At 41.5% G+C, this 15,064-nt stretch overlaps 2 protein-coding genes across 2 annotated transcripts; one reads left to right on the top strand and one right to left on the bottom strand.

Moving 5' to 3' along the window:
* The first annotated feature begins 2,370 nt into the window (after positions 1 to 2,370).
* LOC4344180 (uncharacterized) lies at positions 2,371 to 10,030 on the top strand. Its single transcript, XM_015792113.3, has 11 exons — positions 2,371 to 2,841; positions 4,195 to 4,282; positions 4,381 to 4,472; positions 4,575 to 4,693; positions 7,314 to 7,429; positions 7,509 to 7,636; positions 7,729 to 7,815; positions 8,567 to 8,627; positions 8,744 to 8,784; positions 8,870 to 8,990; positions 9,545 to 10,030. The coding sequence occupies exons 1-11, from the start codon at positions 2,462 to 2,464 to the stop codon at positions 9,602 to 9,604; spliced, it is 1,293 nt and encodes a 430-aa protein (XP_015647599.1). The 5' UTR covers positions 2,371 to 2,461; the 3' UTR covers positions 9,605 to 10,030.
* A 497-nt stretch (positions 10,031 to 10,527) lies between these two features.
* Positions 10,528 to 13,920, bottom strand: LOC4344179 (N6-mAMP deaminase). Its single transcript, XM_015792114.3, has 11 exons — positions 13,751 to 13,920; positions 12,801 to 12,871; positions 12,475 to 12,566; positions 12,342 to 12,401; positions 12,013 to 12,234; positions 11,838 to 11,914; positions 11,677 to 11,746; positions 11,458 to 11,571; positions 11,313 to 11,379; positions 11,001 to 11,105; positions 10,528 to 10,894 (listed from the first exon to the last, which is right to left on the bottom strand). The coding sequence occupies exons 1-11, from the start codon at positions 13,852 to 13,854 to the stop codon at positions 10,770 to 10,772; spliced, it is 1,107 nt and encodes a 368-aa protein (XP_015647600.1). The 5' UTR covers positions 13,855 to 13,920; the 3' UTR covers positions 10,528 to 10,769.
* Between the last annotated feature and the right edge of the window lie 1,144 nt (positions 13,921 to 15,064).

Raw genomic sequence — 15,064 nt, 5'->3', positions numbered from 1 at the left:
AGTTTTAATTATTACAAACTTAAAAAATAGATTAATATGATATTTTAGAGCAACTTTCATATAGAAAGTTTCCGCACGAAACGCACCATTTAGCAGTTTGAAAAGCGTTTTTGCTATGAAAATCTTAATCTTCATCTAACCCTTGTTGGAGAAAAAAACAGGGCCTAAGATCATTTTACTTATAACGCTTTTTAAACTACTAAACAGTTCTGTGCAGAAACTCTCTATACAGGAGTTGCTTTAAAATATCAACATATCTCTATTTGTCAAGTTTGTAATAACTAAAAACTCAATTAGTTATGTGCTAATGGCTTTTTCATTTTACGTGCGTCAACTTAATTTTTATTTTCATCAGATTCAAATACCATAGGTGAACTAAGCTCCATCAGATTATATAACATTTTCAAGGATTGAGTTCTTTGTTTTGTTTTTTTTGTTGTTGTTGTTTGGAGAAACTAGTTATATAGCAGTGCGTTGCAATGGTCTATTTATTTAGTTTAGTTTAGTGGAAGAATTTGGATAGGTTTGGTTGCTTAGGTTTTTTTTTTTAATTATGGTCAGGTTTTCTTAGAGAAATCGATTTTTATGGAAGGAAGTGGTTTTAGGAGGAGGGGGGCAGAAGGATGAAGGCTACCTCTTTTAGGTGTGTTCGGCACTACTGGTTCCTAACTTTTCCCTCTCGTTTTTCACGCGCACACTTTTTAAACTGCTAAATGATGTGTTTTTGCAAAAAGTTTATATACGAAAGTTGCTTAAAAAATCATATTGATCTTTTTTAAAAAAGCATAGCTAATACTTAATTAATCGCGCACTAATGAACCGCTCCGTTTTCCGTGCACACACCCTTGTAGTAGTAGAGATAAGACCACAATTGCATGCCGATTTAGCTTTGTCATGAGTCAAATATTTATCGTTGATTTGAATAATCCATGCAGTTAAACTTTATAATATTTATATATTTTTAGATTCATCATGAGTAATGTTTTTATGTACAGTTAACATGTTAGCCTATATAGCATTATAAAAATTAATAATCAAAAGTTAAAATGTTTATCTTAGGATAAAGTTAAAGCAACAACTAATTTAAAAGCGAGGGAGCAAATTATCGTGAATTATATACCTATGCCTCAATTTAGTGTCATGGGCATATTAGCACATGAGCACAAATCTTCTTTTATTTTTTTTTCTTTACAAAGTCAAACGCTCTTCTCTACTACTCCCTCCATTTCACAACGTAAGACTTTCTAGCATCGCCCATATTTATATAGATGTTAATGAATCTAAGCATATATATATATATGCTTAGATTCATTAACATCTATATGAATATGGGTAATGCTAGAAAGTCTTACAATATGAAACGGAGGGAGTAACATATTACTCGTGCGCTGCAATAGATTTATTCTAAAAAAACATTATCATTGACCTGTTTTTGCCATCACTTTCGACATACCTCCTTTTTCTAACAGGTGGGTCCATTAGCGCCACACTATTTTCTCTCCATTCATAAAAAGGTAGGTACTTGTTTGTAGGGGTGGTAGTAGATCCACCACTTGCTTCTTCTGTGGGATTGTGATTTTGTTTGTAACTAGTTATGTATCCAATAAAAACGTGCATTCCAAATCTTTTACGCATGCTTATCATAGGAGGCCAACATAAATCTGCTATAAACCTTGTGAAAAAGTATAATAGTTAAATTAGGAGTCCATAAGAACCAAAATTAATTTTCAAAGTTTTATTTAAAATTGGATGTTTATTTAAGCTTGTTTTTTAACCTTGAGGTTTTGTTTGGCAAATGGGATTGAAAAATAATATCCCACCCTCCAAAGAGCAACATAGCATCTTAACCATCTATTATTCACACTTTATTTAATCCTAGCCATTCATCCATTTCCCTTTCCCAGTCCCATCTCTCATATCCCATTTATCAAACACACTCTGAGTTTATAAAACTCTAAGAATAGAGATAAAAAGTTTTAACTAAAAATATTTTTTGGTTACTTTTGTTTATTTCTCAAGGGCTTATCAAATATATCAAACCCCTTGTCAACCACTCGGTTATGTTTCTGCAGTCCCTACAACCATCGGATCTTAAATCTAAGGCTCAGATCACCTCAGCACAGTATCAATGCCAATGCCAATGCAGGCCAAGGGCAGTTTCAACTGAGGAAGATTTACACCGTTAGATAACATCTGGACGGTCCAGATCTCGTTCTCTGATCACTTCGATTCCACGCAAGATTCCTCATGCTTCGCTAGCCATTCCAGTGGCCGCCGAACACGTGACTCCAGCCAATGGGAGCCTGCCACGTCACAACACGGCCGCGGCTATAAATTTTCCCCGACCTCCTCGACGGCCCGGCCCCCCTCGCCGGCGACCAAACCCCCGCCACCGCCGCCGCACCAGCCGACTCGCCGGAGAAGCTCTGCCGAAACCCTAGCACTCCCCTCCTAGTCTCCCATGGACGCCCGCCGCAGGCCCGCGGCGACGGCGGCGGCGGCGGCGGCGGCACCCGCTGATGCGCAGCCGCGGGCGAGGCCGGCTGCTGCGGTGGCGGCGGCGGAGGCCGCGGATGCTGAGCTGGTGCTCCGGGCGCCGAACCTGCGCGTGGTCGCCGCGGCGATGGTGGCCTTCCTCGCGCCCTTCTCGTACCTTGCGTTCGTGCACTACCCGCTGGACGCGGCGCTGCGGCGATCCATCCTCATCTGCGGGGCCATGAGCTTCGGCGGCTTCGTCGTCGTGCTCCGCCTCGTCCCCGTCGCCGCACGCTACCTCCTCCGTCGCGGGATGTGGGGGAAGGACATCAACAAGCGCGGCTTGCCCATGGGCGAGATCAGAGTGTTAGTCACCGATTGCATTTCTGAAAGATGGCTTTAACTGCAGTGTTTGCAAATGCGATTTCCCTAGGATTAGATTTAACCAGATTTGAGCGTTTAGCATCAGAATTTAGGTGTCATTGTTGAGGATCTGCTATTGGAAGCATCAGGGGCGAGGATTTTGACTTTGGGATCTTTGTTACGCAGATGGTTACTGTAGCTCGTAGCGGTTACTGATACTAGTTGTGATTTAGCTCAGTTGGGGTCAGTGCATTTGGGGTATACGCCATAATTAGAGGGCACGCTACTACAATACCTTGATTTGTTCAGTCCTACCTGACTGTTTTGCATGACAGCTCAAGTAGGAATTTCCTCAAGTGATGCGTCTGTATGTTGGTAATTGTTGTTGCGGTAGCTGACCTGTCTTACATTCTACATTCGCATTACAAATGTTGATTGTGGAACCTGACACATCATGCATGCTCCGTACGTGTAATAGTTTATCAGGTTCACTCAAATTTGTCTTGTAGGATTGGGAGCTAGTAATTGGGTAGGTATGGTCTCTGGAAAGTGTTAGCATGACTTAGTGTGCTTTGGGAATTTGAAACACGCCAGCAGTATTTAGTGCACTTTGGGAAGATAATCACATTTGGGTTGCAGAGTAAGTTGTTCTATTAAAAAAAGATCTATCTTAGTTGTAAACTCTTAAATTGTGTTGTCTAGTTTCAGTGTTTCACCGATGTACTGAAGAATAACATAGTTCAGATTTTGTGTGTTCTAACTAATTTTCCTTTTCTTCTGGGCCCATCATAGGGTTACATTTCTATGGGATGTTAAGCATTTCCTTTGTCTTGCATGCCGACACGTAGAGGTAGAGTTGATGCACCATACCGTTTTTGTCTAACTACTTGTTTAGTGTAAACTGAACTGATACATTGGAGTTCATCAATCACTCAAATTTCATCCAACAGTTCCTTCTCTTTTTTTTTTTCTTCTTGGCAAAAGTTCTTGATTCTCGGAAATACGTGTCACTCAAAACAAGGACACAAAAGTTGTTTTAAGGAAGGTTATGAGTTGTGACTACCTCCTTTGGGCCATGTTACTAATGCATGCTAGTGCATACATATGCTTCAAGGTTTTTAAAAATTCAGTTGGAGACACTCTTAACCTGCTCATGAAGTATAGGAGTAGGATTTTAGGAAATTATCAGCATACCTCTAGAGTTTTACTGAGCATGTAAGAGAATATTTTAAGATATGAAAAATACCCATTATGTGCTATTTGTTCGAAATATTTAAGAGTTTAGCAGGACTCACTGGAGGTACAAATCAAATAGTTTTCATTCTTGCTTGTCTAAGCATTTTACTTGCTTTGCAGGCCTGAGGCACTTGGCATTGTTGTTGGGATTGTCTACTTGGTCATTGCTATTCTATTTCAACATTTCAACTTCACAGCAGACTCTATGGTATGTTGACTAGAAGTTACTATAATTGGCATTCATAAACGTTGCTTTGTGACCTGAAACATGTGTTACAATTACTGTTTTTGACTTCCTTGTTGCAGTGGCTTGTTGAATACAACGCGGCACTAGCATCAGTCTGCTTTATGGTGCTTCTTGGATTTATTGATGATGTTCTTGATGTTCCATGGAGAGTGTATGTTGTTTTTCATAATGCCTTCCAGTTTACTCCGATGATGTACTATTATCTTCCCTTTTATGATAATAACATTATTTTGGAATGGTCTGTGTTCAACAGGAAACTTCTACTACCCACAATTGCAGCACTTCCTTTGCTGATGGCATATGCTGGTGGTACTTCCGTCAGCATTCCAAAGCCTCTAACATCTTATGTTGGAGTAGCTGTTCTGGAGCTAGGTATGTTGATAAGTCCAAAATAAGCTAACGTTGTGATGATGAATATTCATTAGTTGCGCAATATTTTAATTCTGGTTGCAGCACTGATGATCTTTGTTGGAAGGTGGGAGAATTGATACTTTCCTTACTTAAAGTAATTGGTGAAATTTCATCAAATTTCACTAACTTTTTTGTATGCACTGATGCAGTTACTAGACACTATCTCTTAATTACGACCTATATCATTTAGAATTGTGATTATCAGTGACATGAAAGTACCACAGTACTGGCTATTATTTTTTATGAGAATTTATGGAACAATCAGTAAGTATGGTCTGCTGGAGCTATTTCACTTTTTCCTTTCACCAAGGTCCTCTGTAAGAATTTAGCTTTTCCAGTCACCCAATGTTCTAAATAAGCCCTCAATGTTATTTCTTGGTCCAAATAAATTTATCCGTGTAACTGATAAGTAGGCATGTCCCTCAGGTCAGTGGCAGTGTAGGATCGAGATGTCGACTAGAAGGGGGGGGTGAATAGGCGATTTAAAACTAAATGACACCTAATCAAAACTAACCTAAGTTGCTAGGCTTGGTGAGGGTCAACTCTAACTAAGCAACTAAGTTATGTTTTGCAAACCTAGGGTGATTGTGGCTCAACTATATATCTAGGAAAGTAAATCACACTCCTATGTCAATGTTTAGTAATCTTAGGGTGATATGATCTCTAGTTTGTTTCTAGAAAAGTAAATTTGCACAAATGTAAATGCGACAATCAAATGAGACAAGGAGACAAGAGATTTTTCACCGAGGTTCGGAAACTCGCCGGTTTCCTACTCCCCGTTGAGGCGAGTCCAACTCCACCGCTCAACCATGAAGCCACCGCACGCCCCCTTCGTCAAGGGGTGGGCAAGGCGGGAGCCGGCCCACGGAGAGGACTACCCAAGCCTCGATCACTAGGGTAGTTCTTCTTTCACTCCGAAGGTGGTGAACTCCAAACCACTCACAAACCGGCGCCGGGCCTCCTCCACAATCTTCTCGGAGAGGTCACCGGGCAACTCATCCACAAGCCGTCTAGGAGGCGGCAACCTCCAAGAGTAACAAGCAATGACCCGGCGTGGAGATGATCAATCAAGTGCCACACTAGCTCTACAAATGGAAGCAATGCACTTGACTCTTGGCTAATCAACCCTCTAACACACTAGATGGATGAACACAAAGCTCAAGTGGGTGTGAGAGAGGTGCAAGGGATGTATGCAATTGAATTGGGTGCCAAGAGAGTCCCCTTGCTACTGGTGGGGGAGTATTTATACTCCCACCCACCAAAACTAGCCGTTGGGGGCGAAATCCCCCAACTTTGTGCTCTGCCGGTCTGACCGGAGGTATGTGGCTGGTCAGACCGTGCTACTCTGCAACGGCTAGAAAACTAGCCGTTGAAGTGCTGTCAGAGGGCCCCATCGGCCTGGCCGGTCAGACCGGAGTTGAGTGGGCGGTCAGACCGGCCTCGGCTCGGTCTGATCGACTACGGCTCCGTCGGCTCTGTATCGGCCATCCCGAGCAACATCATCTCGGCCTCCAGGGGGCCGGTCTGACCAGGCAAGTGCCGCCGGTCAGACCGGCCTTATGCGCCGGTCAGACCGCCCGCTTGGGGGCTGATCAGACCAGCCAGGGCACGCCGGTCAGACCGCCACTATGTGGCCGGTCTGACCGCCCCCTGGTCAGGCCGAACCCAGTGAATTTGCAAGTGAATGTGTGTGTGATGAAAAAGAGAGCACAAATGAAAATGCAATGACCTAATGTGGCAATTCAATCATCTCTTTGCTAGGTCATTACCCCTCTTAATAGTACGGCGAAACTAGAAAATAAACTAGCAATTTTGATCGCCCTACACCTCGATCAATTCTAAATTAAAGCACTAGTTTTACCGTCTTCTTTCTCTTTGCTTTGCGCCGTCAATTTTAATCCATCGATAATCATCCATGCGCACATATGACGTGGACCTGACTTAAAATGTATAGCTCAAAGACAACGGTTAGTCCACAATTAGCGCTTGTCATTAATTACCAAAATTAACACCGGGGCCTAGATGCTTTAGGCAGTGGGCTTATAAACTTTTAAATAAAGACTTCTGTTGGACAGGGGGACTTGGTGAAACATTGGGCCTAACATGGACTCTGGTCAACTTGTGTGATGGTTTACTTCATAGGAACTTAGCTTCATCAATTTATGATCTCGTATATCACTTAATCCTGTAGGTCGTAGGAGGCTTGCAAATTAGTACAGGGGGATCTTATAGTATTGATCCTACGTTTTTGTAATAGCACTATTAATCCTTGTTGGCAACTATTTTTTTTTGCTTCATATGTGAATGCTGACTGCTAACGTGCTAGATGATAATCTACCATCAGTACTCATTCCAGTGAACCACTTTAAATGCTTCTTCCACAAGTGACCTAAATCTGTTGAAGATAAAATGAATGAAAGAAGGGATTTTTGAGCCAGTGCATCTGTGATATACTTCTTCATTTTGCTTATTTGCTTTCTTTATGCAAGTTTCAACCTAACTCTATGGATGAACCTTCATTCTATTATTGCTAGCAAATAGCTATACAATGCACTGACCTGACATTGTCTTCCATATGCAGGTTCTCTGTACAAGCTCTTTATGCTCCTATTAGCAGTCTTTTGTACAAATTCGATCAATATACATGCTGGCCTGAATGGTCTTGAAGTTGGGCAGACAGTTATTATATCTGCTGCGGTATGAACAAAATATCTGTCGATGAGAATTTTGTAACCCAAATTCTATTTGTCTACTGATGTTGTATAACATTTTTTAGGTTTTGATACATAATGTAATGCGCATAGGATCTTCTACGGACATTGAAGCGCAACAAGCCCATGCATTCTCGATTTATCTTGTCCTGCCTTTCTTGACCACTTCATTAGCTTTGCTCGCATTTAACTGGTAAGGACCATGGGAAGCATGCACATTTATTTAAAGAAAAAAGTTCTTTTGCTTTGTTTCAGAAAGAATGACTTTGTATGTGTGTGTATCAGGTATCCTTCATCTGTTTTCGTTGGTGATACCTACACCTATTTTTCTGGAATGGCATTGGCTGTGGTGGGAATTTTGGGTCATTTCAGGTAAACGTCCTCAGTTATCCCTTACATGTTCCGTTATTATCCTTTGGTTGTGACTTAATCTGTCCTGTGTAATGATGCTTTTGCTTTGTCTGCCTGAATTAGCGTGCTGAGTTGTGTCCTGAGTTTTGTGTTTAAACTATGTTATGCTCCTCTGTTTCGCTGGTATCCCCAGTTGTAAGACTCTGCCTATGTGGCTTTCGATTAAAAGCCGGGTCTCTGACCTTTAGTCTAAAAAACATGTTCCGTTATTATCTATCAATAAAGAAAACAAGAAGCACTTAGCGAGCTTCATCTGGAGTGGTTGTTTGTGATATGGAAGGATATGCAATTAACAGCCTGCATTCTGTAGTGAAGTACAGTCAAGAATCTTTGTTCTAGCTTCATGCACATTTAAGTCTTTCCTCCTTGCACTTTCTCACCGTTCTCTTACCTCTTCTGCCACATATAATGTAAAGCATGTAAATGGTGATCTTTTGGGATGGTCCTCTTGGTCTAGTACAGCCCACAGAGTGTTGGTTGGATTTAATATCTAGTTTTGAAATGTTAAGTATGTTGCCTGTTGAACTTCCTGTGTACCATCCATACAATTATATATCCTGGAAGCGTAACTGTGTAGGCTTCTCTTGTGCCATCAATACTTTCTATGTGCATCTGTCTGATGTTTCTAGCATGTGCTCGTTGTGCATACAGTTTGCTTTACCCAATACTGATTAGCAACTGCAGCTGATCAATAACTCTTCTCTACTTGCAGCGAGACATTATTGCTCTTCTTTTTACCTGAGGTTCTTAACTTTCTGTGCTCAGTCCCACAGGTATGGAAGAATCCATTTCATTTTTTTTATTTTCCTCTCAATTGATACAATATCTTCTTTAGTTAATTAGGCATTTGGTCTGCTTACACTTTAATTTGTGCTTCTATTTGCTACAGCTGTTTAAGTTTGTTCCCTGCCCAAGGCACAGGTTGCCAAGGTATGTAGAATATATTTTCAGAAAACCTATTGAGGTGTGGGTTGAACTTCTGATAAATATTGTAAAATGTGTTTGCGTCCCACAGGTTTGATCCCCACACAGGACTGTTGACGGGTACCAAAGATGGTAACTTGGTAAACATATTCCTTAGGATATTTGGAAGATGCACAGAGAGGACCCTTTGCATAAGGCTGCTCATATTTCAGGTAAAATCTAAATGCATTGATGCTATAAACTACTACAAACTACTGATTTCATTTTGTTTCATTGTGGAAGTTATCATGAATAAAGTAGTTGGTATTTGCAAATCTACTCCATTATGGTTATGGCTAAGCCTTGTCCTAGGGTTCGTGCAAATGTCAGTACACAAGGAATATCTGCAAACAAAATCCCAGCTAAAACTTTGTGCTATGCATAACAACATTAAATGAGGAATAAGTTCTTTGAATTAAGCCATCCGTTTATCCTATCTGCTTTTTTGTGGTCACTAGATTTCCTTAAACCACAAATTTATTTTTTTTGGATAACGGTAACTAATCCACATTTGTTATTATATGGTATAATGGTGGTTCAAATGGAATCACTTTTCAGATATCTTGACATTGATATCCTTATTACTTGGAGATCCAATCCTCTCTCTAGTAGCCCCATGCTACTTAAACATATCGCTGTCCGTTACTATCGCTTTTTTGACAAATTATACTTGCTGTGTGAATTTCAATCTGTGGTAATAATAACTCCATGTGTTCATGTCTGGCAGGCGTTGTCATGCCTATTCTGCTTTTGGCTGAGGTACATGATTACTGGATGGTACAAATGATCACCTGGACAGGATGCCGCGGCAATCAAAATCTGTTATTACCTGACAGCTGTTCTCTCTCGGCAATATTTGTAGACTAGCAGTAAACAACCAACCTAAATCTTCCAAATAGGAGTAGCTGATGCAAGAACACCTTACTTACTGTCCACAATTTTTTAAATTTTCTCATGACTTAGCATTTGCATCTAGTTTGTGTCAAGCCTTCGGGGTTTTGGAGTTCGTACCTTTTTTTTTTGTACAAAACAACTACATGAGATCTGAGGTGTGGCCTTATGAGGTTGCTACGATAGAGTTCCTGAAGCTTTTGATCGAAACAAGACTTGTATTTTTGCAAACAGTTTCTTCAAGGAACTTGCTTGCGCTACTCTTCTGAAAAATCATTACCGCCTTGTGCGACATTAGTAGCGGAAGCGTTTAAAGACTCCATCCTTTGTTTTGTGTAGTTTTAAAATTCCAGCTCAATGTTTCAATTCAATCAAATACAAACTTCAAATCAATGTCAACTTCCACTCATTTCCGGTCGAATTCATTCTCCCCCGGCCGACTTAAACGGGCCGCACGTAGCTGCAATCCCGTTCCGGCCTATATACATAACAGGCCGCTTGAAGGCCGCAATCCCATCCCATTCCGGCCCAACTGAAGGCCCACGCCTTTTCTCTGTCCTCGCCGGCGAGGCGCGCGGTGGCGACTCTCCCCGGAGATCTCCACCGTGCTCGCATCCCCGGCGCCGGGATTTGCAAGCGGGAGAAGGGACTGGACTGGGTGCAAGGGCCGGCCCACGAATCCACCCATAGTACGAATAAATGGGTAATCCATTTTTTTAGATTACCCACTTATTTCCGTTACATTATGGTAGTGTTTGGCAAATGGGAAAGGGAAATGATTTCCCACCCATTTTAAATCCTAACCATTCATTCTCCCTCTTCCATTTAATCCTAACCCTTCATTTATTTTCTAATTCCAATCCCACCCTTATTTCCCATTATCCAAACCCACCATATAGGTGGATTCTCGGGTCGGCCGCTTGTACTCTTAAACTGGACACGCCCGTGGGAACATAAACGCAGAAACGATGGAAAATCTAAAATCACAATCGAGACCACATGGATAATAAATACATTTATTTGTTCCGACGCCGATCGACAGGAACGCATCTTGGATTACCCTACGTCGTCAGCTCCTTCCCGACGCGCTCGAACAACTCTCTCAGAGACCTCTTCAACTCGTCGCCGGCGAACACGAACTCCACCGCGTCCTGAGCTAGTTGAAACAGCTCAGCCTTGCTGAGACCTGCCACATTTTGGATTTTGCATTCAGAGTTCAGAGTACTGTACACACACACAACAACAACAATTGTCAGACTATTTGCAGATCTTTTTTCAAGGAGAGCGCATACCGAAGGTAGATGCAACGAGGTAGTACTCATTTGAGAGGCTCGTTGAAAAGAGGCCGGAATCATCGGTGCACAGGGACAGAGGGTGCTTCGCGTTGTACAGATCGGCTGCACATATTCAGTAACTCAAAAATGTTAATCAGCTGGGAAGCCAACTTAAATTCTTGTCAAACATTCAGTAACTTCAATTCTTGTCAAGATTCAGAAACTTAAAATCCTCTCAACATTCAGTAACTTAAAAATTCTTGTCAACATTCAGTAACTTAAAAGTTCTTGTCAAGATTTTTTTAAGTACTACTATTGCCAGGGACAAACCGAAGTGATGAAGCTCCAGTGAAGGCGCACCACCGGTCATAACATTGGAAGTCAAGCATATCTCGACCTGCAGAATTTCAGTTTTGGATTAAGCGTGTGTGAGTGTGACATGGAATTGGTTAGGGACAATGAGAGAAAAGCTCACTGGAATCATTAACGACTTCAACTTCTTCCATTCCTCGTCGTTGAGGCAGCAGACATGACCCAGCCTCTGTGGGCAGAAGTCCAGCACTGCTCGGATCTCATTCCTGTTTGCTACCTGTTGTCACCAAGTTTTTCACTTCATTGATCAACTAGTTCTGCAGGGAAATAATGATCAAGAAGGAGAGAGTGGTTCAGAAGTTGTTCTAATATATTTGCAGACCTCGCCACAGTGAATTGTAATGGGGATTCCAAGCTCTTTAGCATGTTCCAGGGCAGGCAAGTATGTCTCCCTTCATAAATGTTTAAAAATCCCAGGAATGTCAGCACAAAAATTATGTAGGATGTATCCACTTAGTTCAACACAGGCACAGAATATTTTACCACTCCCCCACAACTGGATTGCCAGAAAGATCAATGCCAATGACACCTTGATCCTTCATCTCCATTGCTAAATTAACCTGACAAACAAAGGTGAACGATTTATAGATATTGTCATTAGCTGTCATATTGCTAAATTTGCTTAGAATGTTAGACAGTTTGTAAAATCTTAACATACAGTATCCAATGCAGCCAAAGTAGTTTCACGGCGGTCAATGCTCAGAAGAAGCCTAACATATATCTTCTTTTTCCTTGTGTCGCCACCCAGCTCACTCATAGGAGTTTTATCTGCTCTTGAGTTAGAATCGAATAACACGACTTCAACAGCTTCAACAGTTTTAAGACCTTTAATAACAGCATTCATGTAAGACCTCTTGGTCATCCCTTTGGCTTCATTATTCTGGATGGCAGTGAAACAAAATAAAGTAAAATAATAAATCACACTATTTCCACAGAGACTAAAAAAATGTACCAGAGGAATACGGAACAGACAAATAAAAATATTACCTTAGGTGTTGTTCTTATTTCCAGATATACTACATTCTCCATGGCAAAATCTTCCACAACCTGCCAATTTTGTCTCGATGATGAATCCGGCAAGTACAGTATACAAATCACAAAACTATAAATATCACAATACCTCCTTGGTGATCCTAGTCACTGTATCATGATCAGTTGTAAGTATATGATACAGTTCAAAAAGTCGGAAACACTCAGGGAGAGATCTTCCATCTGTTTAAGATGTTCAGAAGCCAGAGTTAATGAGCACCCTAATTACTTATGGCTCACAAAGAATTGCAACACAGGTATCCATCAGACATTTTTTTTCTAACCATGTGATTAATGATTAATATTTCAGAGGTTCTTTTACACCCTTAGTTCATAATGTCTTTTGATATGGCTTAGACTTGGTAACTCTGCTGAACAACACTAACAAAAAAATAAAAATAAAAATCTTCCACTTACTCTTCATGATTACATCCTTAACATCTTCGAATACAATGTCTCCTTTATCACCTAGTTGCTTTGCAAGTTCTCTATTCAAGAAGACAACAAAGCATTAGCATTTTGAAAGATAGAAACAAAATGCTACTGCAGAAAAAATCACATATGTTTTGTCTGGTATTCTTTATTGTTGAAGACAAAGTAGTTATTGGCTTATTGCATTTTAAAATCAAGGTAGTCAATTTGGTACTACTTAATGGTAACAATACAGACCTATTAGTTGTTTAAACAGCTAGTTAAAATTTACAACTGTATAATATTTTGGCTGAAGTGGGAAACAAAATTATCCATATTCATACACTAGTAATACTGAAGTAACTATCAGGCCTGTCTTCCAGTAACTCCTAACTGAGGTCATTTTCGTGGAGGCCAAGTCATTTGTGGTATGTTAATCAAAAGTAGCATTATAAAAATGTAAAAGGTAGGCAAAGATTCTGTCCCACATGAGCACTTCCAATATTATAAATTTATAGTGCCAGGATCCCGATGTCTGCAGAGTGCAGACTGCTGTATTTGTTCTTCATGCTTCCTGACCATGTATGAATGAATATACACTTTGTCAAAACCCAAATTTCACAATGGCACACTCCTAGTCTCCTACCAAAGTTCGAATTTCGCGTGCACAATTAGGTCTTTAAGTGCTGAATTCCCCATCTCAAGAAAAAAAATGCTAAACTCCCCTCCTAGAAATCAAGAATCGTTCGACCAAATCCATTAATCCAAACGATCTTGGATCAGATGAAATGATGCATAGGGGCTAAAATTTGGAAGAAATATACTGCCATGAGGACCTATTCTAGAATCAGATCAAGAACCAAGTGACTAGCTATCAAATTCAAGAAATCTAAAAACTGGGGAGGGAGGCAGGCGAAGGCAGCGAGGAAGGGAGGAGAGGGAGTGGCGGTACTGACAGGAGGGTGGAGTCGCGGACGGAGCCATTGAGGTGGGCGTGGAGCTCCACCTTGGGGAGCGCGACGCACCACTCCCTCATCGACATCTCCTTCTCCGCCTCCATGGCTGCGGCTGCTGCTGCTTGCTTGCTTAGCTTCCGCCTTTGGTTTGTGCGTTTGCTCGGTTCGGCGGAAGAGTGCGCGTGATGGGCGCGCTATATATATCCAGCTTTGCTTTGAGATTCGTGCTGTTGGGATGACAAACTGTTAGTGAAGTCATCACTCGAATTAGGCAATGTTTGGATGGGGTTAAATTTTTTTAAGTACCCGTCACATCGGATGTTTAACACTAATTATAAGTATTAAACGTAGACTATTGATAAAACATATTTCATAATCCTGGACTAATTCGCGAGACGAATTTATTAAGCATACTTAATCCATGATTAGCCTATGTGATGCTACAGTAAACATGTGCTAATTATGGATTAATTAGGCTTAAAAAATTTATCACACGAATTAGCTCTTATTTATGTAATTAGTGTTCTAAGTAGTCTACGTTTAATACCCTAAATTAGTGTCCAAATATCCGATGTGACAGGTACCAAAGTTTAGTCCCTTTATCCAAACACCCCCCTTATTGACACGGATTATATCTACTCTACTACTACTTAAAAAATAAGAGGTGCTTCCATCGTCCGTCAAAAAAACCGGGTGAAAAAAAACCGGAACGAATCCGATTCATCAACGCGGTAAAAGAATATGTCCGATTCCACAAAAATAGGAAACAAACTCCCATCTGTTTTCGTTTGAGCTGATTAGGACTTTGTTTCTGTTTGGGCGAATAGGACTTGGTTTGAATTATACCAAGTCCTATTCGGTTAGCATCACTAGGAGAACAAGTGCATATATACATACATAGTATAAAAAATCATAGCACATAACAAAGAATCACATGCAGCCTTATAGCACTTTGCAAAAAAACAAAAAATTAGATCGAAGGGGGTCGCCGCCAGCACCACATATATCCAAATAAAAACAAAAAATTAGATCGAAGGGGGTCGCCGCCGCTGCCGCCGTCGCCGTCGCCGTCGCCGTCGTTGCCGAACCGCCGCCGTCGCCGTCGCTGTGGATCCGGTGGAGGGGAGAGCACCGCCGCCGCCGCCTCCCCTCCCGCTAGATCCGCCGGCGGCGGCGGCAGAGGGCACTCTCCGGTGGTGGGGGAGAGCGCCGCCGCCACCGTCGGTGGTGGGGGAGGACTCCACCGCCGCCGCCGCTCGCGGGAGGAGGGGCACCGTCACCGCCGCACGCGGGGCGCCTCCCCACCCGCTAGAT

This window comes from Oryza sativa, chromosome 7, assembly GCF_034140825.1.
Source record: "Oryza sativa Japonica Group chromosome 7, ASM3414082v1".
NCBI classification, from domain to species: Eukaryota; Viridiplantae; Streptophyta; class Magnoliopsida; order Poales; family Poaceae; genus Oryza; species Oryza sativa.
The sequence above is the reverse complement of the archived record's forward strand: the minus strand, read 5'-3'. Positions and strand labels throughout refer to the sequence as shown.